The following is a 22,034-nucleotide window of genomic DNA, read 5'->3' as shown; positions in this document are numbered from 1 at the left end:
AATATTTAAAATATTTTAAATGGTTTTAAATAATTTTAAATAATTTTAAAATAATTTTAAATAATTTTAAAATAATTTTAAATAATTTTTAAATTATTGGATTTTTTAAAAAAACTTCAATAAATTGTCCAAGATTTATCAAAATTGTGGTGGAAGTAGATGTGGGTAGGCTGTTTCCATATATTCTTAACTGGAAATGGGACATTCTTCTGCCTATTTAAAAATGGTGCGGATTTTCAGATTTATTTTATGTTTTATACTAAATGATTTTAAGGAAATGATAGCCTTTTAAAAAAACTAAAAGTACATGAGAGAAGGATTTATGTATAAACAAGGAAACTTAAAGTATAAGGTTACAAAAATATTAAAGTATAAGGTTAAAAAATAGCAATCTACTATTACAATTTCCTCTCAGTCAACAACAGCATTAACCCTTTCCTTGCAGACTCTTAATACTACCTCATTACTTTAATCAAACACTGATTAACTCAATACCTCAAAACTTACAACTTTTCTACCTCATCACCTATATCTACGGTTAGATAATCAATTTCTATAAAATATTTTATTAATGGTTCAATTGATTTATGGTCCTAATTGATTAGTGTGACTAGAGTGTTTAGTGCAAATAGTGTTATTACTGACTAGTTGAAAAGATCAATATGCATGTAATTTTAATTGAATAGTAAAATCAATGATTTAGTGAATTTAAATGAACAGTGTGATTAATGATTAGTGTAATTAATTGATTAGTGTTTAGAATATTTAATTGATTAGGCTGATTGTTGCCCAGAAATATTATCTGACTAGAGATTACTGCAATTGATGATTGATTGGTGTGATATTGTTCCATTAATTAATTTAATCAACGTACCATCTTAACAAACCTACCATGACAAGAAAAAAATCCTATGCCAAAGCACTACCTACAGAGAACATAATCCCCACCAATGATCCACAAGACTCCTGCACATGCCTTAAATGCTACAAAAATCTAAAGGATAATGAAAACTCCATCAAATGTTCTCTGTGTAAGAAATACACTCATCATGACTGCTTGGGATTAACCGAGCAATTTATTCAATACCTGGAATCATCCAATGAGTTTCCATATTACTGCAATTCATGCAAACCCAAACTGGATCTGTTGGAAAGAATTGATACCCTTGAAACCATAGTAGCATCCCTGGACGCATGCAAACCCAAATTGGATCTGTTGGAAAGAATTGATACCATTGAAACCATAGTAGCATCCCTGGACGCCGTAAAAGAAAGAATATCCAACCTTGAAAAAAAAAGAAACAACGCAAAAACCTGAACTTCCAATAGCTACAAACCACATCTCTACCCAACAACCACAACCCAATCCAAAACCCAATCCACAAATAAACACAACCCAGACAAATATTGATATCCCAATCCTCATCAGAGAAGCTGTTGAGCGTGAGCGAAACGTCCAAACGCCATCTTATTTGGTCTAGAGGTCACCAATAACAATGATGACATCACAACTGTCCGAAACATCATCAGGGATTATCAAGCATCAACCATCTCCGCTGATGAAATACTTGACATTTCACGCATTGGCGAGAGCTCAATAACAGTGACGGCTCTGTAGCCCCACGCCTGTGCAGAGTCATTTGCAAAAATGAATCAAGCAAACGTAAATTCATTTATACTATAAACTCACTCGCCAAAACCAACACCAACCATAAGAACCTCCGTTGCCGCCCTGACCTAACCATACAGCAACATGCCCGCTCCCGTGTACTCCGCATTGAACTCAAAAACCGTCTAGACAATGGAGAGAAGGACCTGTACATTGACTACCATGCTGACTGTATCAAAAGTAAGCCATGCAACCCAATACTCAGCTTTTACCCTCAACCACAACCCTACCTCAACCGATCCACCATCACCCAAGACTAGGCACGCACGCCCCCAACTACCTCAATTCCAACTACTGCCGGCCTTAAATGCAAACTACTCAATGCAAGAAGCCTCGTGAATAAAATACCTGAATTTCTCATCCTCCTAAATATGGCTAACTTTGACATTATATTTGTCTGTGAAACATGGCTCAATGCATCTCTCCCCGACTCCATTACCACAGTAAGAGACTATCATGTTTACCGATCAGATCGTGAAAATCGTTGAGGAGGTGGTGTTGCTATCTTCTATAAAAATCCTTACATCTAAAAAATATCCAAGTTACCCAGGAGCTTGCTCTTCCTGAGACCATCATCTGTGAACTATCCTTAAATATCACAATTCGATTCTTACTATGTTACAGAGCACCTGATTATGACATCGAACATGTAAACAAGCTAAATACATTACTAACATGGGCTGCATCCTGCCCATACCCTTTTATCTTTCTTGGTGATTTCAATCTACCTCATATTGACTGGACCCTAAATGATTGTACAACTGAAATCATACACACAACCTTCTACAATGCTATTACAAATCTGGGACTGGAACAACTAGTAACCAACAACACTAGACTAAACAACTGCCTCGATCTCATCTTCTGCAATAGTTTGAATTTAATTTACGGAATACAAACTAAAGAACCCTTTTCAGTAGTGACCACAATATGATTGACTTTTGTCTCAACATACGTCCACACAAAAATCACCACAATGATGTAATCCCCAATTGTAACTTCAAAAAGGCAACTATGATCTTTACACAACGATCTCTCATCCCTTGATTGGCAATCTCTATTCACTGGATGCAATACTGTTGAAGACCATTACAACATATTTTTACTTGAAGTCAAAAGAGTCATCAAACTATATGTACCAACAACAACTCCCAAAACAAAACAAAAAAGCAGATTACCCATATCAATAAGGAAACTTCAATCCAAAAAGAGATCACTCTGGCGGAAAAACAAATCTGGTCACGTTGCCAATTTCAAAAACCGATACAAAAATTTATGCGACCAGATAAAGACCGAATGCATCAATTATCACATTAAACAAGAGGAAAACCTTCTAAGCACCAATTCCACCCGTGGTTTTTACAATTTTGTAAACAACAAACTAAAAGACTCAAGGTCCATCCCTCCCTTGATAGGACCTGATGGTAAAGACTGCACGACGACACCATTAAAGCCAACATCTTTAACACATTCTTCGGCTCAGTATTTGTAAACAGCAATGGATCATGCCCAGTATTTCCTAGCCGTACCACAGATAACAACAATGATCTAATACATATCGATTTCACAGAAGACAATGTTGGAAAAGCACTACGCAACCTAAAACCATCTCTATCTATTGGACCGGATGGAATATGTGCCTACTTCTTAAGAAAGCTATCCACTGCCATAGCCAAACCTCTAAGCATAATCTTTGAAAAATCTTTCAGAACCAACTCCTTGCCTAACCTATGGTCACAAGCCACAGTCATCCCTATCTTCAAAAAGGGAGACCCAAGCCTAGTTGAAAATTACAGGCCAATCTCCTTATGCTGCGTCACCTGTAAAGTCATGGAATCAATTATTAACCAATCCATCATCCTTCACTTAGAGACAAATAACCTACTCTCAATAAACAATTTGGTTTCAGAAAAAAACTATCCTGTAATCTGCAACTCTTACACTGCAAAAACATATGGACGACACAACTCGACCAGGGCAAAGCAATAGACGCAATCTACATAGACTTCTGTAAAGCCTTTGATTCAGTGGTACACGACAAACTACTCCTAAAAATAAAATCCTATGGTATCTCTGGACAACTGAATAACTGGATAGAAGCATTCCTGTCAAACAGACAACAAATGGTCAAAATCGGGAGCGTACTATCAAATCCAGTACCTGTCAATAGTGGTGTTCCCCAAGGCAGTGTTCTAGGACCAACTCTCTTCATACTCTACATAAGCGACCTTTGTGATCATATTAAGAGCAATTGCGTTCTCTTCGCTGATGATGTAAAGCTGTTCAATACCACAGACAATACTGCTACCCTACAAAAAGATCTTGACTATGTATCAGAGTGGTCAAACAAATGGCAACTTCAAATCTCAACAAATAAATGCTCTGTCTTACATATTGGCAAAAAAAATCAGAAAATAAAATACAAGCTGAATAGTCAAGATCTTGTTGATGACTCAAGCTCTGTAAAGGATCTTGGAATACTCACCTCTAATGATCTAAGTGCTAGAGCCCACTGCAACTACATAGCCAAAAGGCATTAAGAGTTGTTAACCTAATCCTACGTAGCTTTTTCTCTGGTAATATCACACTACTAACCAGAGCATACAAAACATTTGCTAGACCAATACTCGAATACAGTTCATCAGTCTGGAACCCACACTACGTATCTGATATTAGCACAATTGAGAAAGTCCAGAAATATTTCACAAGAAGAGTTCTCCACTCCTCTACTCGTTGTAGAATACCTTATGCCACCAGACTTGAAATTCTAGAACTTGAAAACCTTGAATTACGCCGTCTTTGGTCTGACTTAAGCATGGTATATAAAATCATACATTGCAATGTCCTACCTGTCAATGAATACTTCAGCTTCAACCATAACAACACAAGAGCACACAATAGATACAAACTCAAAGTAAACCGCACCAAACTTGATTGCAGGAAATACGACTTCAGCAATAGAGTGGTCAATGTCTGGAATACTCTACCCGACTCTGTAGTTTCTTCCCCAAACCCCAAAAACTTTAACCTTAGACTGTCTACTATTGACCTCACCCCTTTCCTAAGAGGCCTGTAGGGGGCGTGCATAAAGCGCACCAACGTGCCTACCGTCCCTGTCCTATTGTTTCTCTTATTCTTTTATTTTTCTTATATGTACCCATTTCATGTATTCACAACTATGTATACATTTATACTTATTATCTTGTAAACAATTGGCAAATCAAATAAATAAATAAATAAATAAATAAATAAAATATGAGATACTTTTAACAGTATTATAAATAAGTAAACCTCGCTACAACAGTGCATCCATCATCATTGTGAGTAAGTCCTTTCATTTTGTTACTGGTCATCCTCTTCTCTTTCTTTCCAATTTTCCAAAAATGAAACCTTCATTGTCTTTGCTTAATGTGCACAAAGAGTTTTACCCTATGCCTGAAGTGAAAACTCTGGATTGATATCTACTCGGTGATCTATTTTTTACAGTCTTGACTGTCCATGGTATTCTGAAACAATATTATGACTATTGGTAAATATTGAATTAGTGTGTAATGTGTAATAAACTGAGGAGTGAGGGTGAACTAATGGTATCTTATGACAAACATTTATTTTGAGAGGAAAAGTTTAAAGCTTAACAGCAGCATTTAACATCAAATTATGCTGAGAAACAGACTAATAGTCAATTAAACTAATAGGAAATTAGAAAAAAGACTGGCCTACCTAAACAAATCCAGTTGACTTAATGCACGACTTCCGTATTAAGGAGCAGTAGAAATTTCTGAGAATTCTTAAATAACTAACTTATATCCTTCAATAACTCAAATTGGCACACATTGTGGTGTAATGTTTTCTTAAACCTTAAACAGTAAATATATGTCTAACTATTCCCAAAGGTGCTTTTTCAAGAGGCAACTGGACTTTTTGTTTTTCTTTGAAGAGGTTTTGCTTTTCAACTTCAGCTCTGAAGAAGCTTCTTGGATGAGAAATGAAACATCTTCAAAGAAACACCAGAAAGTCCAGTTGCCTCTTTAAAAAAGTACCTTTGGGACAACCATGACTTGAATGACTGAGAATCTCCATGGACATATATCTAACTACATTTGCCAAATTTGAGTACAATTGTGAAAAGGAAAAATATTTGTGGGAAACAATATATGCCAACTTTTTATCTTGTATTAATTTTTAGATATTTTCTACTTTCTATACGTCCTCACTGAGCTCCATTTTTTCTGGCAGAGGCACCGCAGGCCAGTCCTTTGCTGTTTCCAGGGCAACCCCAGAGGCCAGATCTAAGCACCCTGAGGGCCGGATCTGGCTCTTGGGCCTTGAGTTTGATACCCCTGCTCTAGATGCTAAGCAGTCGCTAATGTTCTGACCCAGAATCACAAAACAAACTTCTTGTCCTGAACAGAATCACAAAACAAACTTCTTCTCCTGAAAAAAAAACCTTTTTATTTAGTTAATGTGAATTCACACCCAGAAAAGTCCCGGCAATAATCCTTCCCAGGTTTAAGTGTAAGAACAAACCTTATCAGTCCTTGGATAATTGCCAGGCCGACAGCTTCCAGTTGCAATGCTGTAAAAGGAAATACTTGACAAGGTGTCTCTGTGAGGCATGAACTCAGATAAGCAAATCTTCACAATAATTGGCGAACTAATTGTCTCCTGCAAACACCTCTCCCCTTTTGCTCCTATTTATTCCCTATGGGAGGGGCCATTCAGTGTCCACTTGTGCCTTTTCTTCCAAGTCAGCCCCTGTTCCTTAGTTGTTCCCTTCTCCTGACAGCTCTATGCATAGGCACATCTAGAATAGGCTCCAGCTGTTCTTCTTCCCCACTTATCTCTGACTCTGAAGGCATCTGAAAAATGTTGGATGGTCCTAGCCCCATCTCTGCCTCCAACGCAGAGCACCCATCAGAGCCTTCCCCAGACTGCAGGACTGCCCCAAGTTCCTCCCCAACCTCCTCACTGTCCAAGTCTGCCACCAGATCCACTGGCAGCTGGTGAGCCATAACAGCTAAGTTACCCTATGACCATAACTTATCTTTCTGTCTGGAAAAGAGACATTTTCTGCTTTTCTTTGCCACCTAATCATTCTCCTACCCTTTGGAATGTTTGAATGCCTGATTTCTGTGTTGTATACATCAAAAGCTGTGATAGTGCTGGCAGATTGGGACTAGAATTTTCTGGTGTGCTGCACATCAAGTTTATAGTACTATTTTGAAATCTCTTCTTCTCCAGTATCTGCTGGTATGTGTGTGAGGAATTAAGGCAAAGGAAAACTTTCCTCAGAAACCTTGCATTTTCTCTTGAAGGAGGAGGAGAGGAGAAAAAACAAGTTATTTCTATAAGCAATCTCTTCTTTGTCTGACCCTTCTCTTCAATCATAGAGTTTAGAGATCAAAGAGGAAAATATTTCAAGAGAGTAATCTGTTGGCTTTTCTATCCACGAAGAGCAATGCAATTATGCTGGCAGCAGGCAAGGGTCAGGCAAAGAAGAGATTGCCTACAGAAATTGCTTCCTTTTTTTCTCCACTCTACTCCCCTCTTCACTCCTGTAGAATAGAGAGATTTGAGAGGATTTTTTAAAAAAGAGAGTAGTGTAAACTGTCTGCATAGTATGCCCTCACCCCACTGTGATGTATGATCACATTGCTTTCATTTTGTAAGAAAGCAAACAGCTTAATCTCTTGCAATGCATTCTTTTGCAATCTCTTTGCTGTGTGAGAAAGGAAAAAAGAAAAGAAAAAACATATGAGAACAGGGCAAGGATACTGATTGTAATGGCAATTCCTGTGGCTGAGAGATGCTTTGAAAGCTTTTTAAATGGCCATAAAATTATCATATAACAAGTGGTCAGTAAGCAAGGTTATATGCATAACATTTCCAAATGCTTCACAATATGCAGTATATTATATACAAAGTATACAAAATTTCCATTTTGTATTGTTCTTTTGTTAAATAAGGAAAAATCAGTAAAATAGCATCAGTCAAGAACAAGCTTACACCTATTTAATTTGTTCAGTTAATTAAAATAGTCCTAGACAGCTTTTTTAGGCAAGATCCGACAAGTCAAACTTATCTCAAAGGCTCCTAAAATAATCAATTACATTTTAATGAAAGCAACCATTTTAAAGAACAGTCTAAATTGAAGCACACAGTTTTAAAACAATTTTAGACCAGCACTACTTTAAAACAAGCAACTTCATATAAGATATTTTAAAAGGTTTTATTAATTGTGGCATAATTCTAAAAACTCTTATTTTTATGGGGACACTAACAAAAAAGCTGTCAGACTAATTGATTTTTAAGCTAAATGATTTTCATATCTATTTTAACTCTTACATTTTTAAATTTATTTTTATTGAACTATAGTTAACAAACTTTATTTTGAAAAAAACTTCAAAATACATAGCAAAAATAGTTATAGAAAATGCAAACAAATCTTTTAAAATGTAAGTACTGTGCATGTAGAAATTTTTCTTATATGTTGTTGGAAGACATATCCTTCTGGGTTCAGTTCCAAGTGGGGAAAAAGACACTGAAAACTTGGAGGCTGTTTGGAAAGATGGTTTAATGGTGGACAGGACCACATGGCTTGGAGCTCCAAAGTTAAAAGGATGATCACATGCTTCAAGATGTTGGATGAAGGAAAAGAAGGAAGGGCTGAGATGCTGAGAGTCCCTTATATACCCTCTGTTGGGCCCTACCTTAGTGTTTCCTGTTCCCGTACAAGAAATTTATCCCATTGGCTGTCAGACACCCAACTTTTACATGTAATTGATATTTGAGCTAGGAAAGTTTATATGGACTGAGTAGAGTACATATAAACTTTTAAACAGTCTTGGCTTCAAACTGTTGGTCACCTGCCAAGGCCATTATGACCTGTCAGTGTCTCAGATAGAAGAAATCCAGTAATAATAAGTACTCCAGACTGTCTAAGAAAAACAAATAAGAGAATGCTCTTGCACCCATGCGTTCTAGCTTCCTAAAACAGAAATGAAAATCCTAAGGAATAAGGCTGTAAAAGAAGTTTTTGTTGACTCTCTACTTGTAGGAAAATTGTCTCCAGATAATTTTGAATATTTCCTAGCTTAGAACTCATAAACCTTCATCTTTGTTGAGCATACAATGAATTTAATTTTCTTTATATCATTTAAATGTCTCTTTTTGCATTTTGAACTACATATAGCAAAGCATCAACCAATATTTTTATTTTCTGCTTTTTGCCCTACTCTATGCAAAAATTGATATACAAAAATTTGTGTTCAGATGCAGTTACATCCAATGCTCTGTCAGTAGCCATCTGATTTTAAACATAAGAATAACCCTACTATTCTAATAGTTCAACCTATTGTTTCTACTGTTGCTATCCAGATATCCCTGAAATCTTTACAAGCAGAAGATGGAGACATATTCCTTCAGCCATTGTTTCCCTGAAATGGTTTGTAAGGGAATTGCTCCCAATGTGGAGCTAATAGCTCTTAACAGAACTGCCCTCCACTAATTAATCCAATTCTGTTCTAATGCCATCCAGGCTAGTGATCATCACTGTGTCCTTTAGCAATTACATTCATAGCTTAATCGGCAGTGCTTTCTTCTTTCTGTTTTAATTCTCTTCCCAGTCAACTTCATCTTATTACCACTTGCCATAATGTTTAGATAGGGGAGAAAAATCATGTTCTGGTCACTTTCTTTTATCAATCATGATTTTATGATCAATCATGATCTCTTTCCAATCATCTTTTTCCCCAGAAGAGCAATTATAATCTTTTCACATAGGAGTCCCTTTTGAGTCCCTGACTGCTTAGTTTCCATCTATTATACTGTTCCATCTACTATACTGTTTTATTATATTCTTTTTCAAATGAGGCAACCAAACTAGACACTGTATTCCAAATACGAGTTCATTATGAGGCAGTAGTTTTATTTTCAATCTCTTACCTAATGACCCCACTACCTCTGTGAGAGACAGAAAATCAACAGACACGATTCTCATCATCACAGCATTACTGGAGATGTTTAAAGGTTTTTGGCCCAGACTGTGAAATATCTCAAAAAATGTTGGCAACTCTAAAAAATGGGCCAAGGACATTGGCAGCCTTGACTGAAGCATATCTTTGACCATTCTGCCAAGTCCCTCTTAGTTATTAGGACAGGGAAAAGAATTGCCTGTTTGCTATTCTTTCTGTAAATTTCTCTTTACTTTAAATGAAGATAAAAACGACACACGGAAAATAATTACAATAGAGAATTTGTTTATAGAATGTCACTAGGGGAACCATAATACTGTCCTTTATCATTGCTTGTCAAGCTACTGACAACCTATAAAGCTCCTGTTCCTGCATATCATTTTATTTGTCTGTTTTTCTGCCAATTCCTATCTGGCAGATTCCTGGCATATATCTGCTCTATGATTGATTACCTTGTTTAGTAAATAGCATGAAAAAAATAATGATTTTTAAAAAATAATTTAAATTAAGAACCAACTCCCCATTTTGATCAGAAATTATACTGGTGCCTGCATTTCACATATACCATTATTGCACAAAAAATAAATAAATAAACATAGCCAAATTATTTCTTCTCAGTCCATTCCATTCTGTCTAAAATTGGAATTTATGCAATATATTACCATATACAAAAACTATCTGAGATTAATGCTCCAGTGTCACAGCAAGTATTCCAGAAAAGAATCCAGTGATAATAAATTACCAGGATGCATGCATCCTAAATATATTATAGTTATTTCATTTTAGTGGACTTTCTCATTATCGCATAGCAGTTTTATAGAAATCTTCTGATTCTTATAATATAAATCTGAAATAATTTCACATTTCTTTGTGCTTTGACATTGAGCAATTATCCTAAATTTCTAGTTTGAATAATAATGACTATTTTATTTGCATGCAATAGGTATTATGGCAGATATTTTTATAATTGTAAATCTGTTAGTGTAAGTCCTGAAATTATTTGAGGCAAGTTAATTATTTATTGACTAAAATTTTGTGTGTCTCCCCAATCAAAGGCACTGGGCAGCTGACAAATAAATCTTAATTCCACATCATCATATGATAAAAAATTAATATGAACAAATATCATGAATAAATAAATGTATTTATGTAAATTAAAAGACCACTGTAAAAAATAATTTATAATGAAAAGTAATATCATCCAACTAAAAAACTGAGCATAATACAACAATGTACATAATTAAGATTTCCATCACATTCCTTGCTCAGTTGTTCCCTTATCCCTCACATAGAATTGACCTGGGTAGGTTCTCTGTAGTTGCTTCCCATCATCATCTCCACAATCTTTACCCCCAAAAGATATGGGAGATGGATTGTCCAAAATGCCTGAACCAAAAATTACTTTTGATGAGGAAAACCTCTTCAAAGCCATTATCACCACCTCCTCTCTCAAATAGATGTTTATTACTTTTTTGATATAGCTCTTTGTCTATTTTTGGTAGCTCATTTGAGTCAAAAGAGGTAAGTCCAAATAGGACAAAACTTATTCCATGGAGAACCTTGCCCAGTTTCTCAGTCCACAGATTCCCAGATGACTTGCAAGGTTTCAACAATCCCAATTCACCAATCTCTGGCCTGCTGACAGTGGACTATGAACAGATACAAATTATTTTGTCTGCAAAAGTCATAAAACTACACCTAAATGTAGTTCTTCTGATTCTGATATAGATAAGCTTTAACGGTGTCACTAGATAATTTCTGGTGATAAGGGCAGAAAATTATATACATTCCACCATCCTTACTGCTATAGTAAAGATCTGAACTTAAACTTAATTTTATTTGCTCTTAGTTTTTGACTGGAGTAAGAAATTTTGCCTCTCAAAATTAAGGCTGTTCAATTTGAGTTGGGAAAATCCCGATAATCACTAAACGCTAGCAAAGAACTAATGGTTATTTTTATCAGATGCTTATCTGGAGATTAATTAGCTTAGAGTCATATCTAAATTTGCTCGTAGAGTCAAAACTGGGCATACTTCTGGTTTTATGCAAGTTCATTTTCTTGGGATAACACTGAATGTCAGATTAATTAAGTTGATTATATTAATTAAATTAATATTATGATTATCATCTGGGCTGCAAAAATGTATACTGCTAAAGGGCAGCAAAAAGAAAAGTGTAATGTGTGGATTTTTGCCACAGGAAATAGTATGCTTAATGTACACAATTTTATTAGGAAAATAGCAGATGCAAGGAAGTCTGAGTAATATTCAGATTATAGTAGATGAGGAACAAAACTTTAATTTTTGACTCACAGTCATGAACTCTACAAAATAATTAACTGGTCTTCCATTACCATTTACTGCATTCCATACAGTAGACTTCAAGAGAAACCTTTATTGGTACCTAAATAATATCCTTGGAACTTCTACAGAAAAAAAATCTTACATGATCTTTCTAGGATCCAAATGATAGGTAATGACAAAACTCAAGATTTGTTTATTTATATCCCATTTATTATTTTTTACAAATAACTCAAGATAGCACACATAGGCAACAGAGCTTCCTTCTCCTAATTACCCCATAACCCTGTGAGATGACTTCTGCTGAGAGAAGGTGACTGGCCCAAGGTCTCCCAGCTGGCTTTCCTGGGTAAGGCAGGACTTGAATTCATGGTCCTGCTCTCTAACCTGCTGCCTTAAACAAAACGTGACAAATTGGCTCTCTATTATTACTTATTATTATTTGTATTTGATGCCTCATGACCCCCAAATCCACAACTTGTATTCATAATGGCTGGGGACCAGTGATGGTATTCAGCAGGTTCTGACCTGTTCTGGAGAACCTGTAGTGGAAATTTTGAGTAGTTCAGAGAACTGGCAAATACCACCCCTCTTGACTGGAGATTTTACAGTATCCTTCCCCTGCCACACCCACCAAGCCATGCCCACAGAACCAGTAGTAAAAAAATTTGAATCCCACTACTACTGGGGACACATGTATTGATATTAGAATAATTAATTTGGTGGAGTGATATACTTTATGAAAGCAATGTTATATTTGGTTTTAGAAAAAGACAGGTGTGAAAGCCATATCTTTTTCCTCTTCTGTTCAGTCATGACCAATTTTCAGACACTGCCTAAACAAATTCCTGCAGGTTTTTGGATTTGTAACTGACTGACAAACTGTACTCAGTGAGTAGTTCTTAATGGTACTGTATCTGCATGGAGGGAAGTAAGCAGTGACCTACCACAAGTTTCTGTCTTAGGCCAATATCTTCATAAATGACTTAGATGAAGGAATAGAACTCATTAAATTTGCAGGTGACACTAAGCTGGCAGGAATAGCCAACACCCCAGAAGACAAGCTCAGGATTCACAAATATCTTGACAGACTTGAACAACGGGCCCTGTCCAACAAAATGAAAAAGTGGAGAAAAGCAGTATTTTACACCCAGGCAGATAAAACCAAAGCTACAAGTACAGATTAGGTGAAACCTGGCTCAAAAACAGTAAATGTGAAAGGGACCTTGGAGATGATCACTTAAGCATGAGCCAGCTGTGTGCAACAGCAGCTAATACAAAAAAAGCTAATGCAATCCTTGGTTGTATTAAAAAAAATCACATGAAGTACTAGAACTTGTGGTCTTACTAGAAGTACTAGTAAGACCACACCTGGAATACTGCATGCAGTTTTGGTACATTACACAATAGATGTTGAGACTTTGGAAAAATGCAAAGAAGAGCAACTAAGATGATTAAGGGCCTGAAGACAAAGACATATGAAGAACGGTTGCAGGTACTGGGTATGGCCAGCCTAGAGAAAAGAGGCAGCTACAAAGAAGAAGAAGTTAACTTATTTTCCAAAGCACCAGGGGGGAATACAAGAAACAATGGATGGAAACTAATCAAGGAGAGAAGCAACTTGGAATTAAGATAAACTTCCTAACAGTGAGGACAATTAACCAGTGGAACAGCTTGCCTTCAGATGCTGTAGGTGTTTCATCACTGGGGTTTTTAGCCACCTCCTTCTTAAGCAGAAGGCCCTATACCATTTCAGCCACCTATCTGAAATGGTATAGGGTCTCCTGCTTAAACAGGGGGTTGGACTAGAAGATCTCCAAGATCCTTTCCCGCTGTATTCTGATTGAGTATTCTGATAGAGAAGTGATTTGCCATTGCCTTCTTCAGAAGACTTAGGGAAAATAAGTAGTTGGCTTTGCATCTAAGGCACCCTAGAACTCACAGTCTTTCTGGTTTTCTGATGTCTGTTCTGACTGTCATTCTTCCTAATGTCAACTAGAGGAATTGAAAGGGAAGGGGTATATAGCTAACTGCTATTAATAAAGCCTTAGCAATTGTTTATTTGCTGAAAAAATGTATCTAGTTTTTGAAGTTACTCCAAAAATGTATTTGATCTTGCACCTTCATTAATGCTGATTTAACTATATAAATGGAAATAAATACACATTCATACTATCCATATTTTTACATAAATAAGCTAGTAAGCTTATTTAGAAAGGGCACCATGTGCAAAACCATATGCCAGAATGTTCATTTGGCCTTGGACAGCAGGCTCTGGAGGTGGATGAGCATCTTGAGGTCATTATAATTATGATTCTATGCAAGCTGGAAGTTTTCCAACAGTGAATGTTCTATGAAGAGATTTTAAAATGTCAGTTATTTCTTTTTCTGTATTTATACAAAAAAGCATTTGTCATTTATGAAGCTCCTCAGACAGTTTGGCAAACAATGAGGAGCTCTGGATAAAAAAGCAAAGTGAATGCGAATATGTATAATGAAAAGGATCATATATTCTTGAGTCATCCCTTCCTAACCTAAGCTTCCATATTCTTATCCATATCTTTTGTAGAACATTTAAAAGAAAAACTGGAGGAATATATGGTTCATATTGACAAAGTGAGAATTGTGCGCACCAAGAAGCGGGAAGGACTTATTCGCACCAGATTACTTGGAGCTTCAATAGCTACAGGAGAAGTATTGACTTTTCTAGATTCGCACTGTGAAGTTAATCTGAACTGGCTACCTCCTTTATTAAGTAAGAACCATAAAATACCTTAATCTGAATATTGAAGTATTTTTGCCATTGTTTCTTTTTTTACCTCTTCTGTCACTTTTGAAATGATAACTATTGGTATGTACAATGTCAGATAGATAGACACAAAAAGATTCATTGTGCAACCAAATATTTTGATTTGACTGTGATTCCTAAAAATAATGTGTTATGGATATTAGGGTTTGGTAGATCCATTGCTATGACCTATTCTATGTTGTGAAGAAACAAAATTTGAATGGGAGATATTTTGCAAATACAGTGCTTTTTCCACTTGCATGTAACCACAGCATAACCATTTTCTGGAATATCATTTTCCATGGCACACCTGTAATTTTATCATTATCTCACTTCAATCCATGAAGTAAAATAGGCTTTAGCTGTCTTTAGCTCTATTTGTATTAAAGTTTTTTTCTTCTAACTAAATAAATTGACATTGAGATTCATATGGGAAAAAAAAAACCAAGAATAAAATTAAAATTGTTGCAAGATGCCACAGATTAGGTTGGATTTGGCCTACCTGACTGGGAATTGTATTGTAGAACTGCAATCCTAACAAGCGTTAAAGATTGGATAAATCACAAGAATAAAAGAATATTAACTCTAGAAGGTTACAATTTACAGGCAGGATGGCACGCTTTTTTATGGCAGGACAAACAAGAAGGCCATAGATACTTCCCAAGACACAAAATTAGGCAGACATGGTTAACCGCATGGAACAAAGCTAAAAGACAAATTTATGTAGAAACACCAATATGGCTATTTACACTGGAAGCTTTGATGTACCCACACTTACTCCGCCAAGGAAAAATTATTACTTATGAGAATATTTTAAATGATAGAGGAGAATTACGATCAAAGCAAGATTTGAAAGGCCAAGGAGTAGACATAGAATGGTGGGCTTACTTACAACTCCAATCGAGATATGGGAAAGATATGAATGAATGGAGAATCAGCAGGTGTAAAACACAATTAGATGTACTATTGGGAACTGATGAGAAATTGATAAAAATTTATAAAGTGTTATTGGAATGTAAATTAGAAGAAGAAAAAGTAAAAGAAACGATGTTGGCATGGATGAAAGATTTTGGATATAATATAAATTTGGATGATTGGAAAAAAATTTGGGAACAAAACAAAAAAATGACTTTGGCCACATTGTTTAAGGAAAATTTATATAAATTGTTTTATAGATGGCATATACCACCATCAAAATTGGCTAAAATGTACCCACATCTTTCCCCTGTATGTTGGAAGTGTAATAAGGAAAATGGAACATATTATCATTTATGGTGGAATTACAAAGAAGCCCAAATGTTTTGGCAGAAAATCCAGAAATGGTTAGAAGAGATGTATAAAATTAAAATAGAGTATAGACTTGAATTTTTCTTGTTAGGAATTAATGTGGGAAAATGTGACAAAGATATTATATATTTAATAATCCATGTAATCACAGCTGCAAGATTAGCCTATGTCCAACAGTGGAAATGTAAAGAAACCCCAGGCAAAATAGAAATAATTAGGAAAATTTGGATGTGCACAGAAATTGAAAAATTGACAAAAGAATTAAAAAATAAGGACAAATCTGATTATTACAAAATATGGGACAAGTTTTATCACTGGCTGGAAAAAAGGAAGGATCAAGAAAAGAAATGATTAAGGTTATGCATATATTATATACTATGTATATAGAATGTAAATATGTACTACTTTTTATATGACTTAGTGATGTAAAACAACTATGTGGATTAAGATGATTGCACTATGTTCATTGTTTTTAAAATGTCTTTTTCTTTCTTTTTTGTGTATGTTTAATAAAAATGTAATTTAAAAAAAGTGACCGGGAATGGTGATGGGGTAGTGGCTGGAGGGGGTGCAGCTGCGGCTGTAGGAATTGGCCATGGCATTGGAGCCGGTATCCACTGGTATTGGATCCACACGTGTCCTGGATAAAAAGCCCACCTGGGCAGAACTTGGTCTGCACGTGGCATCCCCGGAGGTGCTAGTGGAGCTTGTTGGATTGGCCTGGTTGCACCTTCTTGTCTGCTCGGTCGGTCTGCTGGCCTTGGGGTTCATCCTGTCATGGCAGGTGACAATGCTGCGGCCACAATGGAGGGACTTCATTGCTGGAACCCAGGCCTTGGCTCGGCCACCCCCGCATGAGCCACAGCGGATGCCTTACTCAGGCCTGCCATTGCTCCATACTCCAGATAGTGAAAAACTGGTGGTGGCAGCACTCATCCAGGCTGATTTGCATGTGGGGAAGTTTGAACCGTGGGACCCACACTGAGCAGTTCAAATTTTTTAGATAACCTGGCTAGCGACTGACCACTGGTTGAAGCGTCCACTCCTGAAATCTGCTAGCCTCTAGGGATCACAATGGTTTCCCTTTGTTGGCAGCTCCGGTTCCCGGTGGCCACTGTGCTCCCAGAGAATGGGGACACCAACTGCTGGTTCTGTTGGCAGGGTTTGCCAAAGGATTGGTCCTTTGGGTCTCATGCTGCTCCGGATTTCAGCCTGTGCAGTCTCGGCTGCAGCCACTTCTGTCTCCAAAGGGTAACAGCAGGTTTCATAGATTTTCCCGTGCACAAGTCCAGTGGCACCTTCACTGGTCTCTGGTTCTTGTTCCATCTTCCCTGAGCCTTTACTCTCCCGATGTTTGTAGGGAGCCTCTCAGGGCTCAGTACCCCAGGCAGCAGCACCGCTTTTGCAAAAGCCACTGTGATTTTCTTTTTAGGGAATTCGGGTTAGTGTCAGCATTCCAACCAAACTCTCCATCCTAATTCAGCACTCAGAGACAAAGTTTATCCAAGTAGGAATTTATTAGAGAAGTCATATTGGCACATCTGGGAAAACCCGAATCTGAATTCCCATGTTTTCCCCTGCTATATTAAACTCACATACAACCCCCTTACTGATGACCCTTAAGTTACACTTGCTAATCCACCTCCATTCTGAATTCTCGCCAAGTCCAGTCACTCTCCTCCAGAGACTCGGCCTTGAGCTCTGGCGAAAGAATGTTGTTGTGGCTATCCTCCCTTCTCACTTTACTTTCATTCCCACAGTTACCCATCATCCCTTGTGGCAGCCCCAAATCTGATTCAAGATGGATCCGGGGCTGACGGGCAGACTGTCTCATACCTAACCAAATCTCAAGGAAAATACTGTTCTAAAGGCAGGACCAACAGAGAAGGCATGCTTCTTGATCTCCACAAGATAATATTGCCTAAACTAAACGACCCAAAGCCTGCTGACAATGTCAGATCATAGTAGATGAAAAGATGTCTTTAGATATAATCACCTGATGAGTCTGACAAAGTCCAGTATAACTTGGGATTCATCTGACTACCCTTTAAGCCACTAATATTGTGAGATGAAATAAATACCCTAAAATTTTTGAGCTTTCTTTTTGAAAATTAATTTTTGTAGATTAATTCTGACATAAAATAGTATTATGGGGGCATATAAAAGTGTAATGGACTGGAAGATCCCTGCATTTCAAGTACTGGATTATGGTAAAGCCAAATATATTTCAATAACAAGAAGCAGCGTTTTATTTGTGATCATTGTATGCAAACCTTAAATGAGCATTTTTCATTCATTTTTCTTTCTGAGCATCCTTGTTGGCTCTTTATGTGACAGACTGGAGACAGCATAGACCAGCACAATGACAAAAATATACATGGTTTGACTTTGATGGTCTCGCTGGGATGCTTCTCTCTTTGAAGAACTATAATTGCTTCTAATCATTGTGCAAATGCATCAAGCCCAGACAAGACTGAGCCTGGATGCAGATATGAAAACTGAAATGCTTCTAGGGCCCTAGGGACTTGCCTAAGCAATCTTCCACTTAAAAAAAAAGTAAAGCAGAGGAAAAGGGAAGAAGGCCAAGGCCTTTTTGTTGGGAGGGAGGTAAGGTGATAAATGGCTTGACTATCTTGCTGTTTTTGTATTTTCTGTTTTCATATTTCAGACCAGATTGCAGTGAACCATAAAACTATTGTATGTCCGATGATCGATGTCATTGACCACAATCACTTTGGGTATGAGGCACAAGCAGGGGATGCCATGCGTGGAGCCTTTGATTGGGAAATGTATTACAAAAGAATACCAATTCCACCGGAGCTCCAAAGGACTGATCCCAGTGACCCTTTTGAGTAAGTAGTCATTGCACTGAGCATGAAAATGAAACACTACAGTTGATGGGGCCTTGGAGCAAATTAGGCTCAGATTGTACAGTTTTATTAAAACTAGTAGCATGTAGGACAATGTGAGGAAAATGAAAGGATGGATAAAGGGTTCTGTAGGAATGTCTCTAGCAATGTGATTTGATCAGAAAGAAGGCTGTTTGTAAGATCTGCCCTCTCCTCCTCACTCAAGAAAGTAAAGACTCTTGAAACTTTGGCATTTCAAAAGCAACCTTTTATTGAGCAGGAGTAAAAGCAGGACAAAAGAAAAGCAGACTCTGGGTTCCCTCAGGCAATACAGTTAGAATAATAGGGATTAGAGACCCCTCCCTTCAGTCCGACCTGGATTCAACCAAACCACAGGTGTTGAGATGTTATTGTACTGCCTGTCCTGGGATCCTGATAAGGGAGCATTCTCAGGGTCATCTTCTGCCGCCTTTCAGAATGAAACAATCCACATGGCCTTCTTCTGATTATCTGTTGTGTCTATCTCAAGCAAACAAAAATGATCAAATAAAGTCTCCTTAAAGACTATTTTGTATAATAGGAATCAACACAGATTTATTTCCCATTACCTACTATTTTTTCTCCTGTTAATGACAAACAGTGTCAGATTCCTCACAAGGTGAAAAAATCTCAGGGTGCTCAGGCGCCAGGATAAAGGTTATAAAATGAAAAGTTACAAGCAAGGAAGAAAGCAATAAGAAGGCAAGGAAGAAAGTACATCTAAATATTATATTCCCCCTTCTCCCCAGATGAATGGCAGTATCCCAAACAGGGATCTGACACTGTTTGTCATTAACAGGAGAAAAAATAGTAGGTAATGGGAAATAAATCTGTGTTGATTCCTATTATACAAAATAGTCTTTAAGGAGACTTTATTTGATCATTTTTGTTTGCTTGAGATAGACACAACAGATAATCAATTTCAGTTTGCTCTCATCTAGCTAAGACTTGATTGTGTTGCTATTATATATATCTTATTTTTATTTATTTATTTGTGACCCTTGTTTATTTATTTTTTTACAAATAACTCAAAGCAGCAAATATATTCAACACACTTTCCTGCCTGTAGTTTTGTCATAACAACCTTGTCAGGCGGGTTTGGGTGAGAGACAGTGACTGGCTTAAGCTCAACCATTTTTCATGCTAAGATATGACTTGAATTCATGATCTTCCACTTTCGAGCCTGGTGCCTTAACCAGTAGACAAAACTGGCTCAGGGGATACACAATTGATTGTGAGTAAGTTCAAATAAGCCAGACTTTTATTCTTAATAGTTAAAGGTTCACAAAAAGTCTCTCCCTAGTCTTCACTAAGTCAGTTCCCTTTTTTATTGATTTTGGTGTCTACATTGTAAAACAGAATTTATGCTCATCTGCCAACAAAACTAAAATCAATGGCAGTGGAGGAAAGAAACTGGAGTTTTGGTTAGTAGTTCGAATAATAGAATAGCAGACTTGCAAGATACGTTGGAAATCTTCTAGACCAACCCCCGCTCAGGCCAGAAACCCTATACAATTCAGACAAATTATTGTCCAATCTCTTCTTAAAAACTTCCAGTGTTGGCACATTCACATCTTCTGGAGGCAAGTTGTTCCATGATTAATTGTTCTAAATGACAAGAAATTTCTCAATTCTAGATTGCATTCTGGAAATAGTGTGATCAAACTGTTACATTTATGATAATTGTACAGTACTATGTGCATTAGTAAAACTTAAAATAAAAATGATATATGTATGGCTTGCATGAACAGCATGCTGCAGACTGTAGCAGAGTCTTTGCATAAAAAGGAAATATCCAGATAGTTTAACAGAGCTAATATAACTCATGAATAACCCAGATATACTTAGCATGTCAGCTGTCTCATTAGAGACAAGACCATGTCGGATCACTTCTAGTCCACGTTAAAAGGTACTTACCACTGTCTTTCTTGGGTAGCCATAGATTCCTCTCATCATTGTATGATCCATCCTATCTCCACCTAGAGGCAGAAACTTAAAAGTACAAAGTCTGTGGTAAGAACAGTGAAGAGCTATACTGAGGAGGCAAAGATACAGGTTGTTCTGATTGCATGGACTGGGGTATTTTTGAAGCTGCTTCAATGTACTTATATGAATTTACTGAGACTGTGACCTCATATGTTAGCATTGTGAGGACAAAAAGTTTATGTATATATAACAACAATAAGCCTTGGTTTATAGCTAAGCTCAAGCAGCTTTGTCATGTCAAAAAGGATAGAAGGTAGGATCTTGTACAATCAAGTCAAGAACATTAACAAGGGAAATCAGGGTAGCAAAGAGAAGCCACTTTGAAAAGCTGAGAAATCCGTTCTCAGCTAATGAATCTGCAACTGTGTGAAGAAGCCTGAAGAACATCATTAGCTACAGTAGATCTTCTTCCATTCCTGAAGAGAATCAACTGCAGAATGTGTTCTGCTGTAGGTTAGAGCAGAAGACACTGTCATTTACTGTTACTTACCCCACTTCAAATACACCAACAGTAGCCAATTTTCTTACACCTACTTGTGTTCCTCTGGGCCCCCACACCTTTGATGATCTTAGAAAAAGATTTGTGAATGTGTTTGATAGACAAAAGGTCAGGAAAGCACCAAGCTCAGACAGAGTAGTTCCTTGCTTGAAAGCCTGTTGCTGAACAACTGGCCCCCATTTTCACATTAATTTTTAATAAATCAGTGTGTTATGTCCCTTCTTGCTTCAAATGCTCTCCCATCATTCTGGTTTCTAAGAAATCCTCCATCAGGGAGCTGAATGAATACAGGTCAGTTGCTCTGATATCTACACTTAGGAAGACCTTTGAGGGGTTAGTATTGATAGTTAGGATACAGAAAGAACAGTTGCAACGAGCCTGTCTCCCACAGAAGACCTGGATATTGACCAGGTCAGGAGAGTTGAGAAGATATCTGTAGGCCCCTAACATCCTGGACATAAACTGTTTTCCTCACCTTGGGACGATCCTGTAGGGTATTGCATTGCCAAAATGACTAGACACACAAATAGTTGTTTTTTTCCTCTCGTATCACACTGCTGAAGACTTAGTTCTCATAATGCTGTCTAAAGTCTATGTGTATTTACCCATGTAGTATGGCTGTAGTATTAATATTTATCCTTCTA

At 37.0% G+C, this 22,034-nt stretch overlaps 1 protein-coding gene across 4 annotated transcripts in view; it reads left to right on the top strand.

Moving 5' to 3' along the window:
- Positions 1 to 22,034, top strand: part of GALNTL6 (polypeptide N-acetylgalactosaminyltransferase like 6) — a 503,056-nt gene that overhangs the window by 383,777 nt on the left and 97,245 nt on the right. For all 4 annotated transcript variants that reach the window (XM_026678886.2, XM_087963330.1, XM_087963331.1 and 1 more), the window contains exons 6-7: positions 14,512 to 14,697; positions 18,686 to 18,869. In XM_026678886.2, the coding sequence (XP_026534671.1) occupies positions 14,512 to 14,697; positions 18,686 to 18,869 (370 nt within the window). The remainder of the gene's footprint in view (positions 1 to 14,511; positions 14,698 to 18,685; positions 18,870 to 22,034) is intronic.

This window comes from Notechis scutatus, chromosome 4 (assembly GCF_049901735.1).
Source record: "Notechis scutatus isolate UNSWTSFEM ecotype Mainland chromosome 4, rNotScu1.2, whole genome shotgun sequence".
Classification (NCBI taxonomy): Eukaryota; Metazoa; Chordata; class Lepidosauria; order Squamata; family Elapidae; genus Notechis; species Notechis scutatus.
Note: the sequence above shows the minus strand (reverse complement) of the source record. Positions and strands in the feature narration are given on the sequence as shown.